At 44.3% G+C, this 18,492-nt stretch overlaps 1 protein-coding gene across 2 annotated transcripts in view; it reads right to left on the reverse strand.

Moving 5' to 3' along the window:
- Positions 1–18,492, reverse strand: part of MYO7B (myosin VIIB) — a 55,619-nt gene that overhangs the window by 31,232 nt on the left and 5,895 nt on the right. For both annotated transcript variants that reach the window (XM_017725949.1, XM_008644357.2), the window contains exons 2-19: positions 17,341–17,383; positions 15,948–16,061; positions 15,175–15,327; positions 13,790–13,974; positions 12,854–12,975; positions 12,012–12,154; positions 11,805–11,918; positions 9,999–10,152; positions 8,989–9,065; positions 8,562–8,681; positions 8,210–8,352; positions 6,654–6,864; positions 4,967–5,102; positions 4,565–4,725; positions 3,884–3,922; positions 2,009–2,146; positions 878–1,030; positions 262–360 (exon numbers count right to left, since the gene is read on the reverse strand). In XM_017725949.1, coding sequence (XP_017581438.1) covers positions 262–360; positions 878–1,030; positions 2,009–2,146; positions 3,884–3,922; positions 4,565–4,725; positions 4,967–5,102; positions 6,654–6,864; positions 8,210–8,352; positions 8,562–8,681; positions 8,989–9,065; positions 9,999–10,152; positions 11,805–11,918; positions 12,012–12,154; positions 12,854–12,975; positions 13,790–13,974; positions 15,175–15,327; positions 15,948–16,061; positions 17,341–17,358 — 2,280 coding nt within the window. In that variant the 5' untranslated portion in view covers positions 17,359–17,383. The remainder of the gene's footprint in view (positions 1–261; positions 361–877; positions 1,031–2,008; positions 2,147–3,883; positions 3,923–4,564; positions 4,726–4,966; positions 5,103–6,653; positions 6,865–8,209; positions 8,353–8,561; positions 8,682–8,988; positions 9,066–9,998; positions 10,153–11,804; positions 11,919–12,011; positions 12,155–12,853; positions 12,976–13,789; positions 13,975–15,174; positions 15,328–15,947; positions 16,062–17,340; positions 17,384–18,492) is intronic.

Genomic DNA, 18,492 nt, shown 5'->3' on the forward strand with positions numbered 1-18,492 from the left:
AGCTGCCCATGGCAGGGGGAGGGGGGGAAACAGGCCAACGCCTCACCTCACCTTTCGTCTTTGAGAGCTAGAAGAACTCAGCCTCTCCTACACCAAACTCCCTTCATTGAATTATTTGGCTTTCAAGAACAAAGATCCACCCTCAGGTTCAAGGAAGAATTGGTAAGATAACCCAGTCCTCCTTGCACAAGCAGACCGAGCTGTATTGTGAAGCATCCAGTCTTTCATGAGAAAAGACAATAAACTGTCCTTTTTACTTACTTTAAGGAAAATCTTGGTCCTTCCAACTTGCCAGCTTTCATCCTTGCCCAGCACTTCTTTGGAGATGCTGATGCAGCTCTGTCGAACATCATTCTTCAGCTGATGTGCAAAAGCATAATGATGTTAGGGATTGGCTGTGAAACACAGCAGCTGTAGTATGCAAGGATCTACTGCCCTGCATTCCAAAGGGCAAAGAACAGAAACAGATGAGGTCTTGCAGACCTCTGGGCTGACAGTAGAATGAATCAAAGTGGTTCAGCTCAAATGGTCAGGAAGAGGAGGAACGTGATTGCATTCCAGAGTCAAAGTGTGAGGAGGCTGTCAGAGACCTGAGAAGTGTGTGATTATGGAAAAAAAACATCTGAGGGCAATGGGAATGGGGATGTTACCCTGCCTGGGATGTCTGCATGGAGCAGGCCAAGGACAGTTGGACCTCAAAGCAACTCTGCATTTTCAGTTAAGGTCGAAGGGAGTACTTAAGTATTTAGCTTTAATTCTGTGCTGACAGCTCTCTCAACTCTGCCAGCAGTAATTCAAGACCTTTCTGGCAGGGGAAAGACCAAAGCCTCATAAGGAAAAGTTAGATTAGCTTTAAATCATGTTTTTGCTTGCACACCTGTTGTCGAAGAGACCATGGCAGAAGAACTCTGTATCTCTCAAAGAACTCTTCAAAGCTGTAGCGAATGGGGTACCCAGCTTTCCTGATCTGAATGGTCTCCATCATCCCTGAATATCGCAGCTGTTTGATACATAGTTCCCGATCAAACAACTGAAAGGGAAAGCAGATGAGGAGACTTAGCACTGAAAGAAGGTACACATGCAGTATCTCTCAGAACATGTCCATTACCCTCCAGCCTCAGAGGGCCTGCAAAATGGCCTACTGTGCTTTTTTTAAATTGTGTTTTTCTTTAGTGCACTAAATTAGTTCATTACAAGCATAAACAAGTCACCCCAATGGCTCTACCAAATTTGTGTATGTCAGCAGTAAAAACAGTCCATTAACTTCAGTCTGGCTACCATTTTTCATTCTAGAACTGTAATTTCAGATGAATGGTGAATTGATCATATAATTTTGCAGGGGTGAATAACTGCAGTAGCAACTTAGGCCTTTGGGCATGCCATGCAAAGCACAGCAGGCATGCTGCTCTTTTCTTCTTATTATTGTTTAATCTTGCCTGAGGTTAAAAACTGGCTCACTAAGCCACATGCAGTGCTTCAAAAATTTTTAACTCACTTGACCAACACCATACAAAGTTTTAGAGTAGAATCAGGTCGAAAATCCCCCGAGTTCCAGCCACGTGTCCTAATGACAAACTGACTTCTCTTCTCTTGTAATGTCAGATTAAGCCACATCACCCCTCTCACAAAGTCCAAAAGCTTTCCTATTCTCTCTCAGGCTATTTCATAGTATGATCATTGTTGATCATGTTTTTTGTTTTGTCCCTTTGTTGAGGAGTTACAAAGTCTTCAGTTTCGTCTTTATCTTTACCGAAAAGGCTTCTGTAACTCTGCTCAGGAATACACCTGTCTGCTTTTTTGCTATCCATTACTCTATGGTACTTTTTTGAGATGCTTTTGTAAATTAACAAAGCTATATCCTCCTACTATGTTTATTGCAGGAATAGCCTGTACTCCAGCTCTTCTTGGATGCAGCCAAGTACAGCTACAAAATGCTACACAGCAACTGAGAGCCTTTTCTCATTACAAACTCTATCAAAGGCAAGACTTCTTATTGTTAGAACAATACCAGTGGTTTCTTGTAGTCATTTGGCTTGATGCAGCGGATGAAGTATGGCTGGCACTGCTCAAGGATTTTCATTAGTTTTTCCAGGGATTGCTTGAACTGTCCTCCCAGTGTCGAGAGCCGCTTGGTGGTATCCAAGCCCTGAGAAGAGAAAGCACATGCTGACTGCAACATCATTCACTGTCAGAGGCCAATTAGTAAGCCTTTGTATTTTTGTACAACGTAATAGTATCACACAACCACCAGAAAAACATTATTTACCTACATGGGAGCTAAATTGGCCATCTGCACCTTATTAGTTGGGGTTTATTCTTGTAAAGAAACCCCCCACTAAGTGCTTTCACCTACTTGGGCACTAAGTCCTCGCAATGGGGGTGGCTGTGGTGGAAGTAATTCCACCGAGAGAAGCCCACATGCGCCTCTTTCTTCCAGCCAAGGCTGCGTTTAGTGCCAGGCCTGGGTGCCAAGCTGTGATTCCTGGGGATGTGCCTGAAAGCTTGGTGAGAAACAGCCACTCCCAAAGCAGGAATAAACTCCAGGCAAGACATTTTGCTGCCATCATAGCTAGGAATGCTAAAGATCCAGAACAGCCCATTCCTTAGGGACTAGCCTTGCTCATTAATACTACAGTAAGCAGTAAAAAGGCAAACTTTTACTGGAGGATAATGTATGAGGTACTTCAGATTTCCCCAGCCTCTCTGACAGCACAGTTACACCTGTGTCTTTCACGCAGATCACCACATTAGGCCTAAGTTTCTACATCTCAGTATGGGCAAATTAAATTACAGTGACAACAGTACAGATTCCAAATAACAAAAGGACTCCACTGGCATTTTGCATACAGGCAATGAGCTGATCATTGCAGCACAACACAGCTGCTTTGTTTGTTTGTTTGGTGGGGTTTGGTCCATTGTGGGGTTGTTGGAATATTTTTCTAAGTAAATAATTTAAAGTTGAGTGGCTCCCCTCACTTCCATGGTCTTTAGGGTACCTCATCCTGCTATTCTTACATCTAAAGTGCCCTTTTGAACACTCCGATTTCCACCCTCTGCTTTAGCTACAGGGCAAGGCTGCCCTCCAGTGATCAATCACTCATGTCTTTGGAAAACAGCTCCTGGGAATGTCTCGTTGCAGCTCTGATGCATCTTAGGGCTAGCAAGCATCCAAAGTGGGTACGATAACAGCATATATATATTTTAGCTGTGTAAGAGTTAAAAGTGATTTTCACTCTCATACTCTTTCTGCTGTACCATCAGTGGGATGGCCATTGCAGCTCTGATGCATCTTAGGGCTAGCAAGCATCCAAAGTGGGTATGATAACAGCATATATATATTTTAGCTGTGTACGAGTTAAAAGTGATTTTCACTCTCAGACTCTTTCTGCTGTACCATCAGTGGGATGGCCACACAAGGCTGAAGCTCATGCCTTCATGATCTCACACATACAACATTGTTAAAGCAGGGTTTAAATTTGTTGTTGAGTTAAGGGTGACTTTTCTGTTGTGATGTGTCAGGAAAGGAACTCTGAGATCTCAGGACAAAAAAGTGTTTTCTGGCACATCATTCATTGTTCTTTTCTGTAGCCGGCTTCTTAGGCTTCCCAATGATGGTCCCATTTATTTGAGCATCAACAGCTAATTTCTGTGCATTTTGACATGGGGTAGCCCACATTTGGTATTTCCTTTCTTGACATGCTGCTATACTTTTTTTTCAATAGTTCAGCCTTATTTATAGGGACAAGACCCATTAGAGTATTAGAGCAATGTAGATACACCGGATATTTAATCTGGAGGTATTCATAGCATTTAAGAGATGCAAAGCCAGCTCTCTGTTGCTGCTTATACCACTTCTGACATTCTTTGCCCCTGGGATGTTTACCTGTGCGTGGCCAGGTGTTCTGGACAGCAGAAAGCCACACTGGGACAAAGACGGAGGAAGAAAGGACAAGATCAGAAAATGCTAGGAGAATAGACAGACAGTAGGTAAGATAGCAAGCTGACTGTTCTGTATCCTGACAGGAAAAATCAAATATGTAAACAATAAAAGCAAAAGTACCTTCACATACTGGTGACACTACATAGTTAAATGTTCAGAAATCAAGGTATGTGGAAGTTGGAGCAGGACAGAAAACCTGAACTGTGCCCCACACTGTTTCTAGTCCACTGCACTTCACACCCTTATTTTCACTAGGCACAGACACACCAGGCACAGTGGAGTCTCTGATAATGACCCATCATGAACTTTGGCCCAAAGTGACATCCAGTTGATGACAACATGTGGGGAGGCATCATGACTCGTGGTTCTGAGACAGCCTGCAGGCATGGCTACACACATGTCCAGGGATGAAGACCTGGGAGGCAGGGCTGACATTGCACTTGTTTACAGCATGAACACCAGACCCTGACTTTTCCTGCAGCCCCCTTGGCAGAGACAATTTGAATGAAAGAGATAGGGATTTGCAGAGACAGTGCAAAAGAAAGAGAGCGTCAAGAACAGCCAGAGCTTTATAGGAGGGAGGAGAAATGAGTTGTTTCTGCAAGACAGTGCCAGTAAGCCAACCTTGTAGACCTGGTCAGATCCAAGATGCCGAATGGTCCCGCGTCCCAGACTAGGTGGGGTTGTTTCCACCTGGAAAATCTCTCTCAGGAATTTGTTTTTGGAGGAATGGACCACTTGCATTACATTAGCACTCAGTGTGTCACGATTTTTCTCCAGGAAATCTATAGGATGGAAACAAAATTAGCCTGTCACCTCTGCATCCTGCTGGCTCTAGCACCACTCTGTCTAGCTAAAATCCACTTAATTTACAGTAACTTGCAGATTGGTTTAGAGTAATCCTCCTGACCTTCTGATCAACTTCAGATCAGCATTACTCTGGAGAGCCACATATCCAGGGCAGGTGGATATGTGGCTCTCCAGGATATTCCCTTTACCCTCCGTATCCAGCAGAGATAGGCTCACCTTTTGATTCGTAAAAGACAACCCCAGCAAAGTGGTTGATGCCAAACTTGGTGTCATGAACACTCTTAGGTGGGATGTAGACTTTACTTTTACCGTGGAGGGAATTGATTTTGACGAGCATGGTGGCATCAGTGCCCTAGAAACAAACATAAGTAAAAAAGGATGGTTAAGCAGATTGTCCCCACCACTGGTCTGTGCTCAGCAAACAAACAGAAGTGGTGCTTAGAGATAACAAAAGCTCAAATACTGCCCTTATGTGTGGAATAGATCTGGAGGAAAGTAGTGCCAAAAGTATCTTCCCTTTTACACAGACTCCTGTCTCAAGCATCATGACAGAACACACCATCAAGCACAGGGCCTGGTGTTCTAGCGCTGTACACAAGCCCCCGTAGCATTACTAACGTCACCAGGTGCACTTAGAATTTACCAGATCTTTGGACCTCACAAGCAAAGGCCCCCACCAACCTTCTCATGCCCTCCTACCCAGGAAGCTGTAAGGGGTGCCTGCTCCTTCTCCTGGGCAGACACAGTTGTTCTTGCACTCCTCAGCTGGTGCAAGACTCAGAGATCCCTGGAAGAATCCCAGAGCAGATCCCAGTCAGCAGGCCCAGACCATGAATTCCAGAGGCAAGCCAATCAGCTGGGTGCTTCTCTTCAAGGGGTGCCATCATGATGCCATCCCCTCATGGGCCATGTGAGCTCTGTGCACTGGCCCATGCCCAGGGCAGTGGGGGCTGTGCTCTCAGAAGTCACATGCTCCTGGAATCATGGAAGAGGTGTTTTCTTGATCTAACTGTGGGACTACCCTCTTCTTAGGCAAGAAAGGGGAAAGCTGTCTGCCTGTACATGATCCTCTCAAATTGTTACCTGAAGGACTACAGATGAGCTGAGGCAGGGGCTTGCTTTTCTGGACACCCTCCATTGTCATCTGATTTCTGCACCAACACTCCAGCTTAGCCTCACCATGCTCTGCAGACTATGCAAATGCTCTGTTGGGATGTCTGAGATCAAATGGTACTTTCATCTCTGCTCTTCTGTTTGAGATGACTGGCCTTTGCAGAATAACATTTCACAGAATCACAGAATCATGGCAGACAACAACCACAGGATCTCCCTCATGCACTCAGTAGGTCAACTTGTCATGGAAGGAGATCAGGTGAGTAAAGCAGGGCCCTTGCTGACTGGGCCTGATCAACTTGTTCTGTACCTGCTCTGTGATGGTGCTCTAAATGATCTGTTTATGACTTTCCCTGGCACCAAAGTCAGCTGCCAGGCCAGGCCTGTAGTTCCCCTTCAGTTTCTCACAATGGTGACATTGCTGAATTGAGTCTGTCAGCAAGGGGAAGAAAGAGCAAGCTGCAGTCTAGACCAACAGCAGAACAATACTCAAACAATAAACTATTTCAAAGATTTCTGAAGAAGCCCTTGTAAAATGATGCAGACTCCTTCTTTCTCTGTCTGGAACAGCTGTAAGAGTTTCAACAGCAAGGCACCAGGAAGAGCACATTCCAGCAGAGAGTGAAGCAGTCGTGTAGTGAGCTAATTTGAAAGAAACATCTATGGGGAGAAGATATTGCCTCTTCTAACGTATCTGAAAGCCACTTTTGCACTTTTGTGTGTCTAAACCCAAATGTCACCTGTGAGCTGTGTGCAAAGCCAGGGATTACAAGTGAAACCAGAAATTTACCTTGGGGAACCTGCTCTCTTCATCAATGAGGGAGATGATATTCATGGGCTTAAGTGCAATGACTTCCAGAGCCTGGCGGTTGTCAGTGAAGTCAATGTTGTTCCAGGCAATATGCTCTGCAAGGTATTCCTCTTGCTCCAGCTTGAAGACATGGTGCACGAAGAACTGCTGAAGGTGCTCATTTGCAATGTTAATGCACAGCTGCTCAAAGCTGGGGAAGGACAAGATGAAAGCCCATGGTCATCCTTGGCCAGTGCTGCACTGGTCTGTGCTATTTGTTTAGCCTCTGCTTTAAAGGCATATCCAGATATACCACTGCCATATTCCACAGTGCTGGTGACCACCATCACTGCACGTTGCCAATCTTAGCAATACAAGGGAGGCATTTTCTGCTGTGGCAAAGACCAGCAGCAATGAGCCAGCTGATGCCTGAATGTTGCTTAGTAGGCAAGAAAAGATCTCTTAAGTGTTTCAAGAAACTCTAGAGATAAAGGGAACATGTAACTGTGAAAATTGCTTGACTTATGAGCATGTGACATGTTTCTGCTTGCAGTGGCACTTCTGCTTCTTTTGTTAGTTACTCCTTTATGCTGCACCTGAGTATCATTACCTGGTACTTGCTGTGGCACACTGTGTGGGCCTCTGGGGTGCTCACCACAGTGAGGACCCATGCGGAGTGCAGACCCTGGGGAACAGCACAAAATAACAGGAGAGAACACAAAAGATAGAAGACAGACTGTAGAGATCCCAGATTCTGTTCCTAAAGTCACTGAGAAATATTATCTGGCTGAAGGCAAGAGGCATCAGTTGAAATGGATTGCAAAAGATTGCAGAGTATGTGCTGATGGTTTGCTGAGAACTGATGGTACCTGACAACTGAGAGAGCTGCTGTCCCCCCAGAGAGAAGGGCAAACAGAAACGGTGCTTTGGGAATGGAAACACCAGTGGAAGAGACAGCAGTGACACGCAGTGACACAGTGGTGTGCTGACCAGGGGACCAGGGACTTAGCTGACCTGCCCTTAGGAGTACAGAAATGAAGCAGTCAAAAAAAAAAAAAAAAAAAAGGGATGGGAGAACACTGAGAAAGATGTAAGCATGAGCTGAAATGGGAAACACAACACAGTCTTGTTTGTACAACATGCCAAATGTATCCCAAGAGACATTGTAAAATGCTGTGGAACAGGAAAGTTTGGTACAGAGACACAGGGATATACTACATCCTCACATAGTGGCTGCCTGCCACAGTAGCTCCATAGCTATCTCCCCTTAGAAGATTCCTCAGGTTCTGGAATAGACATGTGCATCCTGGAATAGACATTTAGTGCAATGGCTGCACTAAAATGAAGGTTGGGGAAGGAGGCAGAAATATGATCAAGACTGAAGGAAAATGGAATCTGCATGATCATAATTGGGAAAACCCAGTAATGAAATTTTCACCATTTTTCTGAGAATCAGGATGATGTTGAAAGAGCATGTGTCTGTTTGTTTTTTCATTCTTTCCCTTTACATCAGCAGCTTTTCAGCTTCCTATTGCATTGCATCTGAAGTTTCCCACCTGTTGTTGCTGAAGTTTTCAAACCCAAAAATGTCCAGCAGTCCAATGGATTGACGTCTGTCTTTAGGCTTCTGAGAAGTTGGGTTGAAAATGGCTGAGTTTATCTTGTTCACGATCCACAAGAAAATCCGTCCATATATACCCTGAGAAAAAAAATGAAAGAGGAATTGGAGCACATTATTAGAGACTTCGGATGTAACTTACTGGTTGCTATTGTGCTGTCAAGCTATGCCTGAGAACTGCAAGGGCCTGGAGCCCTCAAGGTCAATCACACAAGGCTCCTCAGCCAGGAAGAAAGACAGTTCTGAAAGCATCCCCAGTCTTTAAACAAGAAAGCCATGAGCACCAGTACCTTCACAAAGGCATCCCTCCCGTCAGCAGCTTGAACCACGTTCAGAGGCCTGGACACACTTTCTCCTCGGACAATGATGGAGAGGTTTGTGAGGCTGTTCTGGAGTTCACTAGAGTCTACCTGGAGAAACAGTCATAGCAGCCTGGTCATTCCAGGAGAATAAAGGAGATCCAGCAAAGTTTGTATCAGGAGGAGGGCTATGACAAACTCCTGATGTCTAGCAGCATCCACTGGCAACTTGCTGTCCCAGTTAAAGATCTCCTGGCTTGGAGAGACATCTGCAACAGCATGACTGGAGTGTCAGCGAGAGAGGGGGCATGCCTGTTGAATGTATGTTCCTACATACACTCCAGAGATGTGCTCTGCCAGTGTGCTCAGGGAACAAGGGGGAAGGGAGAACCAGCAAGAGAAGATGAGAGTCCATTACCTCGAGCAATTTGGTGGCAATGGAGAAGTGTGGTGAGTCCATCACATCGGAGCAGTCCAAGTTGTCGTACACGGCCGCTGCAAGGAAGAAACAGCCAGTGTCAGGGGGTACCATCACTGTTGTTAATATAGCTGTATTTCTGTGACCCCACAGCACTGGGAGTGTGGCAAGGTATTCAGTTCTCATTTGAAACTGATGGGTTCAGTGATTTTACCAAGGAGGGTCCTGATTTCACCCAGGGATCCTGGGATCTACAGGGCTCTCATGCCTAGAACATCAGGCTAAAAACAGCAGCCAAACTGACAAGGCTATTCATTTAAAATAGCTACTACTGGGGATCTGGGGAAGTGATATCTGACTCCAGAAAATGTGTTTCTGGAAATAATTTTTCCTGTGTATTTGGCTTGAGGGAAATTTAGACAACAAAGGGGAATAAAAGAAATCTCTAATTTTAGTAGTCAGCATTAATCCAAAGAATCCAGCTGGCATCACTGTATCAGGCCCTCTGTATCACAAAGCAAGGAGTTATTTTCTAAAATGTGAGAGCTTCTGGCCTGTGCTGGTGGGTATCACACTGTGCCTGTCCATACCAGAAGAGCACCTATGCAGGTGAGTAGTCAGCAGACTTAAGCAGGAGCATGACTGCTATTATCTCCATGGCAAACATCACTCCTGTGTCCTCTGGCTTGTGTAGAACAACAATCAGCAAATGTAACATGGCATTATACTCTGTTGTTTCAGTTTGTGTGATAAGGGCCTATGTACAACCATGGAGACCTGACAGCATGACAAAATAATAATAAGATACTGTTTTTCAAAACACTTGGCAGTGGAGTCACATATCAGAATTTCATGGTGCTTATCTGCCTGCCTTTCCAAGTCTGTTGACCTGTTAATAGAGGGCAGAGCAGCACAACCTAATCTGTGCAGGTGGAAGCAGGAAGCACCCAAGGGAAGCACCTTTACCATCGAGCCTGAGGAAGGGTAAGCACAGGCAATATTGAGTTTACCTTGAAACTCTACATTCCCTAGGTGCAGGATTGCAGCCAGCAGCTTGCTGATGTCCCAGTGCTCAGAGTCTGAGAACATGAGGATCTTCATAGCCGAGCGAATGTGGGCATAATCCTTGGCATCATTCCGGCCGTCGCAGGACATGCAGTTGCCCTGCAAGCACCACACTGACAGGTAAGGAAGATCCTCCTGCTACCCAGACAAGGAAGAAAGCACCTGCAGACTAACAAGCCTTTGTACACAGGGTGGCTGTCCTGTGAGTCCACAAGGACGCAAGGTAAAAACCTATTTAGACATTCTATATCCTCTTCCCATGGTTGTATCTTCCTTCATCTTTACTCTCAAAAAGTACCCATTAACAGAGGGCTCAATAATGCATTTCTCCAGCGCTAGACTGAATGCTGGGGATGCCAAAAGGAAAAGCTGAGGGGAAGGCTGCTCTGGAGCATAAAAGGACAGGAAGCTTTGACAAGGTTACCTACATTTACAAGGTCATTTACAAGGCCTTTGGTTTTCTCTGTCTGCCTTGTCAATGGAAAATTAAGAGCCCTCATCCCAAACCAAAGCAAGCTGAATTGGATAAGTACTAGAAGGCAGAGCTCAAAATAAAAATATTAGGTCCTAACGGAAGGCAAATGGAAGCATCCAAGGCAGCATCAGAAGAACCTTCATCAAAGCCTGCACAGCAGGTCCTAGGATGCTGCTCCTGATAGAAACTACTTTCAGCCCTAATGGAGATGGGGAAATGCCTTTTTTATCCTTGATGTTTCTGACAATATAGCATGATAATTACAAAAATGAAATATTCCCAGACATGTCAGTTTACAGCATGTAAACATGCCAGCTTGTGCCAACAGCTGACCTTTATAAAACCATGGATATGTTCTCCTTTAATCCAATCCTCCTATCTCACTACCACACTGCCCTACTGCTGACCCAGTGGCCTTTTTATGGAATGGCCAATGGATTAATTGCACTAATTGCACTCATCAGCTTTGCTGTAAGATCACTGATATTTTGAAAATATTACATTTGAAAAAATCTCCGCAACTTTAATGGTTTTGCTTTTGAGACTCCAGAAACAGATCATAGACTTGTTTTTATTTCCTAGAAATTAGATGCCCAGCTCCAGCTAATTTCAGTAGAGGCATTTTTTCCACAGCTGTAGAACAGCCCAAGTCAAACCAGCTGGCGTATGTAATACAAGGTATATACACAGGCTAAAGGACAGGATTTTCATCATGGCTTTCATGTCCTAAACCATTCAATTAGCCATTTTCAAAAATCTCACCTATGAAGATCCCACTTCTGCCACAATGGCATCATAAACCCAGACATGGTAACATCAATTTTGGGAGGTTACGCTGAATGCCAGCTGCCTGCATTATGTATATAAGATTTATTAGATATAAGGACTAGGATTCTTATTCATATTCCTCTAAAGTACACATATCTGATTACCATTCTCCCTGGCATGAGATCCCTTACATTCCTCTGGAATCTGAGTGTCTGGGAAAGTGGGGGATGTTGTCCACATTCTTTATGTTGTCCCATTTCTTTATGTTTCTTAAGTCTGACTTTGACAGAAAGCTTTGACATGCCACGAGCTGCTTCCCACTGGTGGACAATACAATAAGTGTCTGAAACAGATGCTCACAGCACTTTTGGTGTTACTGCTTCTGGTACTCTAAGGGAAGCACTGTTCATATTTGGTAAGTACCATCTGCAGCTCCTAGTGATTGCAATTGCTCACTGGAAGAAGCAAATGGCAGAGGGATAATGGAGAATAAAGCAGAGATAATTACCATAGTGAGATAAGTGTACTCTGAGGCAGTGCCCAGATTCAGCATCTTTTTCTGTTCTGTATTCATCCCCATTAGCATGCAGTAGAAGATGTGATAGTTCCTCTCCTCTGGAGCCTAAAAAAGAAAGAAATAGGCCAATGGACAGCCTTGTCAGGATAAGCTTCTAACACAAGAGCAGGCAGAATGTACACCTGCCAGTGCCCTCACCTGCCGGCAAACCCGGGACTTCTCCAGGAGGAACTGTTCTATGCGGGCTCCTTCTATCACACCATTTTGGTTGAAGTGAATATCAATGTATTTCCCAAAGCGGCTTGAATTGTCATTTCGAATTGTCTTGGCATTTCCAAAGGCTGATGGGCAAGGGACAGAGATAGTACCTGGATTATTGCAGTTCATGATCATCAAGCCTATTTTTTTGCCTTTCTACTTTGCTGCTAGTATTTTACACGTGTTCCAAATGCCTGCGCTCAGAAGCACTGGAGCATGTCTTGTCTCAGTCTGCCTCCTGAAGAGAGGGGCAGGCATACTGTGCATCCAGATAATTGGGTCCTAAAAGACATATTCAAATGATCCAAATGTGGTCTATATCTGGCCAGCCAAGAGATCTGGACAAGTCTGAAGACCTCCAGAAGGATTTACTGGGAACATGTTGATCCCTGTACAAAGATGGGTGTCTCAGGGTGTCTCATGGCTGTATCTATAGGCTCCCCTATAGATACATCCATGCTTGGCCAGTCACTTTGTCACTGTCTAGGGTAAATGCTAAACCAGGGGGCTTTGCCTTGGGCTCTGCATTCCCAAGGACTCTTGTGCTCCCAGCAGTTCCAGGTTACATACTACAGTGGCACCTCCTCCTACAGCGTGAGAGCAAGGCTGCTGAGGACTGCATGGGAACATGGCAGAGAAGTATAGAGAACATCTACAGTGCATCACCAGTGTTTCAGGGGGGTTACCAGTTAAGCAGATACAATGGTTCAAAGATCTGGTTTTGATTTTTTTTTATTCTGAGGTAAATGTGGTAAATCAGCCATGTTTGCTAAATAACCCACCTTCCAGAATGGGGTTGGCCTCTAGGATTTGCTGCTCTATCCAGGAATGCTGGCCACTGACAGCTGCCAAAAACTGTAGTATTAGCTTTGTGCTTTCAGTTTTACCAGCTCCAGATTCTCCACTGCAGTAAGAAACAAGATCATTACAGGCTTCCTTACTTTTTTTGGTAACATGGCAGACCTAGTTTAAAAAAAACCCCAACCACTAAATTTACCCTGTAAATGGTAGATCAGACTTTCATAGAAGGCTGGAAAATTTGAGTCTTTCATCATCTTATCTGCTTAAATTTAAGTTGTTTTTTAGACTTAGGCTGAGAACTAAATCCTCCCACCAATTAAAAACAAGCAAATCCATGGAAGACATTCTGTACCTGTGCAAATTAAATGACCACTTGCTTTTCTTCTCTATTGCATTACCAGATTGTCAATGCCAGTGTTAGCACATCAACTGAGTTGACTCAGCTATAATCAGATACTATTGCAATGAGACTATCTGGTTCTTCACATTGATGACAAACAGAAAATGGATTCTTTATAGGACAAAGAAAGCTTTCTTTCATCTTCGGGTTATTTCTCTTTGGGAAATGTCTGTTCTCAGAAACTACATGTAACATAAATATCTTGTCTCCAAGGTAAGAGATAGCCCTATATCACACATGCTCAGGTGTTATGTTTCTGTGTGTAGTGACCACCTGCAGAATGTACAACCACATTCAAAGATTCTGGGGGAAAACAATGGACTTTGGAAATCCTTTGCTTATGTTCTACCTTTTGCAGCCCTAACTGAAAATAAAGAAGAAGGGAAGAAAATATTTCCCTCCTCTTGTCTCTAGTCTTATCTGTGCCCTTCCATTTGGAAGGTCTCCTGTGTCCACAAAGGTGCCCCAAACCATGCCAGACTTAATTTCTGCTATTATCCTCTCTGAGTCCAATCACCTGATCACACAGCACTGGTCTCTCTTACTCCTCTTCATATTGAAGTAACAGTTGTCTGCAATGGCAAAGACATGAGGTGGAAGCTCTCCAATCCTCTTGTTACAGTACAGTCTGATCTGATCCACTGTGTAGAGAGGCAGCAGCTGGTACGGATTCACTGCTACAAGGATTGATCCTGTGTAAGTCTGGAAAACAGTTGTGAGCATTATTGCTACAGCAAACCTGCAAACAAGAATGCAAGCAAAGCCACTCACAGTATAAATCTAAACAGAGGCAGGAGGGGTGCCTGGGAGATCATAGCAGCACTTGGGTGAGCTGAGAGCCCAGTTCCTCGCTATCAGCTGCTGTTAAACGTCCCAGGATAAGGAGGGTTTTGCCCAAGGAAGAATGCTAGGTGTAATCTCCTTGCCAAATCACAGTTCTCTGTCTCAAGCTGAAATACACAAAAGTCCAATTTGACCTGGCACTTTTGTGTTATCCTAAGGTGCTTTGCAGTGTTTTGTTAAGCTGCTTTTGTATTCCAGTGCAGATGTAGCTGAACTTTGCTAATGGGCCAAGTCATAGGTGTGCTACTCATACAGTGATTTAGAAACATTTGTATGCAGCACCACCAGTGAAACAAAGGCTGTTGAAGGCTGTGGAGATGCAAGGCAATAATATAGTTCAAAAACTACATGAAACAACTGCAGGCTGCTAGAGTCTAATATAACAGGTCTATACACACACCTTGGTAGTTATAACTGCAGCATCTATAAAATCAGTCCTTTTTTACACTGAATATCATCACACCTGTGTTGTAAGAGGCAACTTCTCTCCAGTACTGTATATAACATGGGAGGCAAAGCATGGAAAAACTTGAATATTCATTATAATATTACAAACTGGAAACTAAGGAAAAAAGAAAATAAAAATGCCAAATTGCCCAGTTACAGATAAAACTTTCAATGGACAAAATATCCAGATTATTCATTAGCGATCTTATTACATCAAAATCAAGTAAATGTTAGCTTGGACTGGGGGACAATTGAAATCATGTCACTGTGTACTAGTTAGGCTGATCCTCCAGGTAAGAGCAGCACTAAGCTGTAACATGGGCTGGATTTAGTTCACTGTCAGTAACTGGTGGCAATGACTGCTCTGGGAGAAAGTAAGTGGGGCCACTACCTGTGCCAGCACTGTGACTGAAGGGCTGCTGGTAGCTCTCTTCTTCACAGCCAAAGTACTCGAGTGAAAGAAGATAAAAACTATGTTGTGTCTCTTTGGCACCCTCAGGCAGTAAAGAAATCAGAGGGCCTCACGTGTGAAAGGCTCACAGGCTGCTCAAGTCACTTGCTAAATGTAGAGGCCATTCCTGGAGGTGACCTGGAAGCGACCATGGCACTCACATAGATTTTGTGCTCCTGATGTCGGATGAGGAGGTTGTGCACCATGCCAGCTTCATGGAGATCCCCGAGGCGGATCATGTCCTCTACCCCCTGGACAGAGGAGGGGTGCATCAGGTGCACCATGTGCATGTTCCGAGCCGTGATCCAGTGTTCCTGACAAAGGCAAGGCACAGACTTTAACGTGTGATGCTGTGGCTCAGAGGCAAGCAAAGGAGAGCTGGGTTAGACTAGAGTGAGCTTCAGCATAACACATGCTCAAGCAAGCACGTTCTAACACACAGGTGACTGGCCTAGAAGAATTAACTGGTTTGCTGCTCCCCAGGACTAGATGGTTAAAAACACTGAATGAAGCCATTCAGGTGGGTTCTGAACAGCACCAATTTTAACACTGTTCAGAGTGCAACTCTGTCATCACAGGCAGAACATTGTATGAGGTAGGGATTAACTGATTTCACTGGGATGATGTTTCCACCTAAAGCTTCACCAGATTTAGGGATTGGAGCCCATCCATTTCCATTTCCTAACCACGTAGATATAACTGCTGTCTCATGAAGCTCTGAATCTTCTTAGTGCTTGGACCTGGAGATGATGGGTGACCACCCTATACTTGCCTTATTTCTATAGTCTTTCTTTCAGCATATCCTACCAGACATTATCAAAGTCAGACCCTCTGGATAGATGGAGCTTTGGTATGACCCAATAGGTCCTTCTTTTGTACTTTGCACTTTTAAATTTTATGTTCATCTTTTACAGAAGGTTATAGCATAGCCCACCTTGCCTTCATCATCCTCCAGCAAGATCCGTCCTGAGTCAGATTCCTTTACAACTGCCCCGATAGGGACATTAAATTCACTGTTTGGTTGAGTGTCCAGCCACACGTGATCACCCTGGGGAGAAAAAGCTACTGTCAAGTACAGTGACATACTTGATGCCATGTAGCTCACAGGCAAACACCTCTTGGTCTTCCTTTTTTAGTGATTTGATTTCTTTAGCAGTGTTTATCTGGATATGTTCTTACTGCTTGCCGGCAGAACATTCACAGACCTCTGAATTCTACTCCCAGCTCCACAGCTGATCTGGAACATGACTTTGGACAAGTCATCAAACCCAGCTGTCTCCCAAGAGGAAATGATGCAATACCTGTTCCAAGGACAGCAATAATGCAGCTCCACTACCTCTCAGAGGCTGGCTAGGGGCACAGGGAATGCTGGGGAACTGCCTTGGCAGCTTCACATGAGCTGTGATATTCTCTCAGAAGAGATTCTTGAGAACATAGACTTTACCAGCAAAAAGAAAAACAAACAAATGGATGTACAGACTGGATGCCTAGAAATGTAGAGGCCTCTGTTTAGAGAATTTTTATATTTATATTTTTCCTGCTATAGCTGAAATGTGAGTGCATCCATGACCTCTCTTAGGAAAAAAACCCACCAACATTCTTTATCCAGTCCAGTTCCTCTCTTCACATTTGTAGAGGCTTGGCAACACCTGGAACCTCTGCAGAGCAAGCAAGAACTGCTCTGCTGTCCCTGGAGGAAGGGGTGAGCCCCTTCCTAGGAATGAGCAGCATCTTGGTGTTGCCTGCACCAGTGTCCTGGTTATACTCCCCTACTCCAGGCCCTTGAGAACACCTTCTTTTGCTCCAGGCCCTAATACAGATTCAAACAGAAAGATGGAATAAAAACTGAACACAGTTGTAGGTCGGTGGACTTTCTAGCTGTGTCTTGTCATATACAACTTTTGTTACACACCGCAGCATTGATGGTCTTAGTTTCAACATTTTTACTGAAAAAAATATTTATTTTTCCTCTCAAAATGCTTTGTGGCTTACATTTAATACCAACCAGTGTAAATCATCTATAAACATTGCACAAGATAATGAAGAATGTTACAGACTAACAGCTCTCATTTGTGTTGAATAAAACTCCAGAGGTAACTTGTGTGGTTTCAGTGCCACACCTTGTGACAGAGGTCACCTGCACAACAAGAGCATGGCCTGGCGAGGCAAGACACCTCTTCTTCCCTCATCCAGGCTGAAATTATTTTATACCTTGTTGATACTGGGTTATTGCTACTTTCTTTTTGACTGAATTATGATGGCAAGGTAATTTTTTCCTCTTTGTGCCTCAGGCTAATCACTCAATCAGAGCAAAGAGTAGGACTTACCTTTCTGAAAACCACCATTATGTTTCAGATCACTGTATGCAACCTGCATGCCAAGAACATAATGTTAGGCCAGAAAAGAGCTTTGATGAGAACAGACAGCGGGGTTTTCTTGCATAAAAAGAACATCAAGATGCCTTAAAATAATTTTGTTAAAGCAGAAGAGATCATAGTAAGATACACCCAATGTAGAAACAATGACACCATCTACACAAAGCAAAGAATGTGCAGCACTGGGGTGGTGCTCTGAGTTCTACCACATAAGCCTGGAGACACTCTCAGCCCTAAAGATTTCACTGTGCACATTTTCATACCAAACAGTTCTCTCAGTCAAGTGCTAGGCACAGTTATTGGCTGAACTTCAAGGCTGGCTCACTAATAAAAAGACCCCACAGTGCAATGTGATGTGATGCACAATAGAGTTACCTTTGGCTGGTCCATTGACCCAGCAGCTCAGTGACTATCCCAGAGGCACAGGTTTAATTAATATATTCCTGAGCTGAGTTCCCTCACACCCTCCAGCTTGAACCTACCACCAAACAGAAACTGAGGCCTAGAGTTCACCTACCTTGGATGGAATGGGAGGGATTGCAATCAAGGCATGAACAGCAAAATAAGGGACTGGAGGGAACCATAATAAAATTAGGAACTCACTGTCAAGAACATAACAGTCAAAATATCAGTGGCCAGAAATCTACAGCAGTGCTTTAGTTAAGGGATGATGCAGTTTAGGCTGTCCTAACCAAGAAACTGAAGTCTTCAAAGCCACTTTCTGTCCCACAGACAGAGCTCGATTTTGGGAGTGATTCCATGCCTAGGATGATTTGCCAGCTGGTCTTTCATATTCTATTGTTCTTACGGCAAAGTCCTCATGTTCTTGTTCAGGATTCAGAGACAGGACCTGCATATCAACTTCAACACTGGGATGGCCTGTTGCTGTGAGTGGTGCCGGGTGGCACAGCAGCACAGTCCTTGGCAAACATAGGCTAAAGATGGGCCACAGTCAGTGATTCACAACTGACAGGCACTTCTTCACCTGTACCAGAAACCAGAATATGGCAAAAGAGTAGAAATGTTGACCCCTAACAAGGAGGGAGTGGCAGATGCACGGAGACAGCAGTGTCACATCAAAGGGACAGCTGGCTCTGGATCAGG

The sequence above is a fragment of the Corvus brachyrhynchos genome, unplaced genomic scaffold (assembly GCF_000691975.1).
Source record: "Corvus brachyrhynchos isolate BGI_N302 unplaced genomic scaffold, ASM69197v1 scaffold450, whole genome shotgun sequence".
Lineage (NCBI taxonomy): Eukaryota > Metazoa > Chordata > Aves > Passeriformes > Corvidae > Corvus > Corvus brachyrhynchos.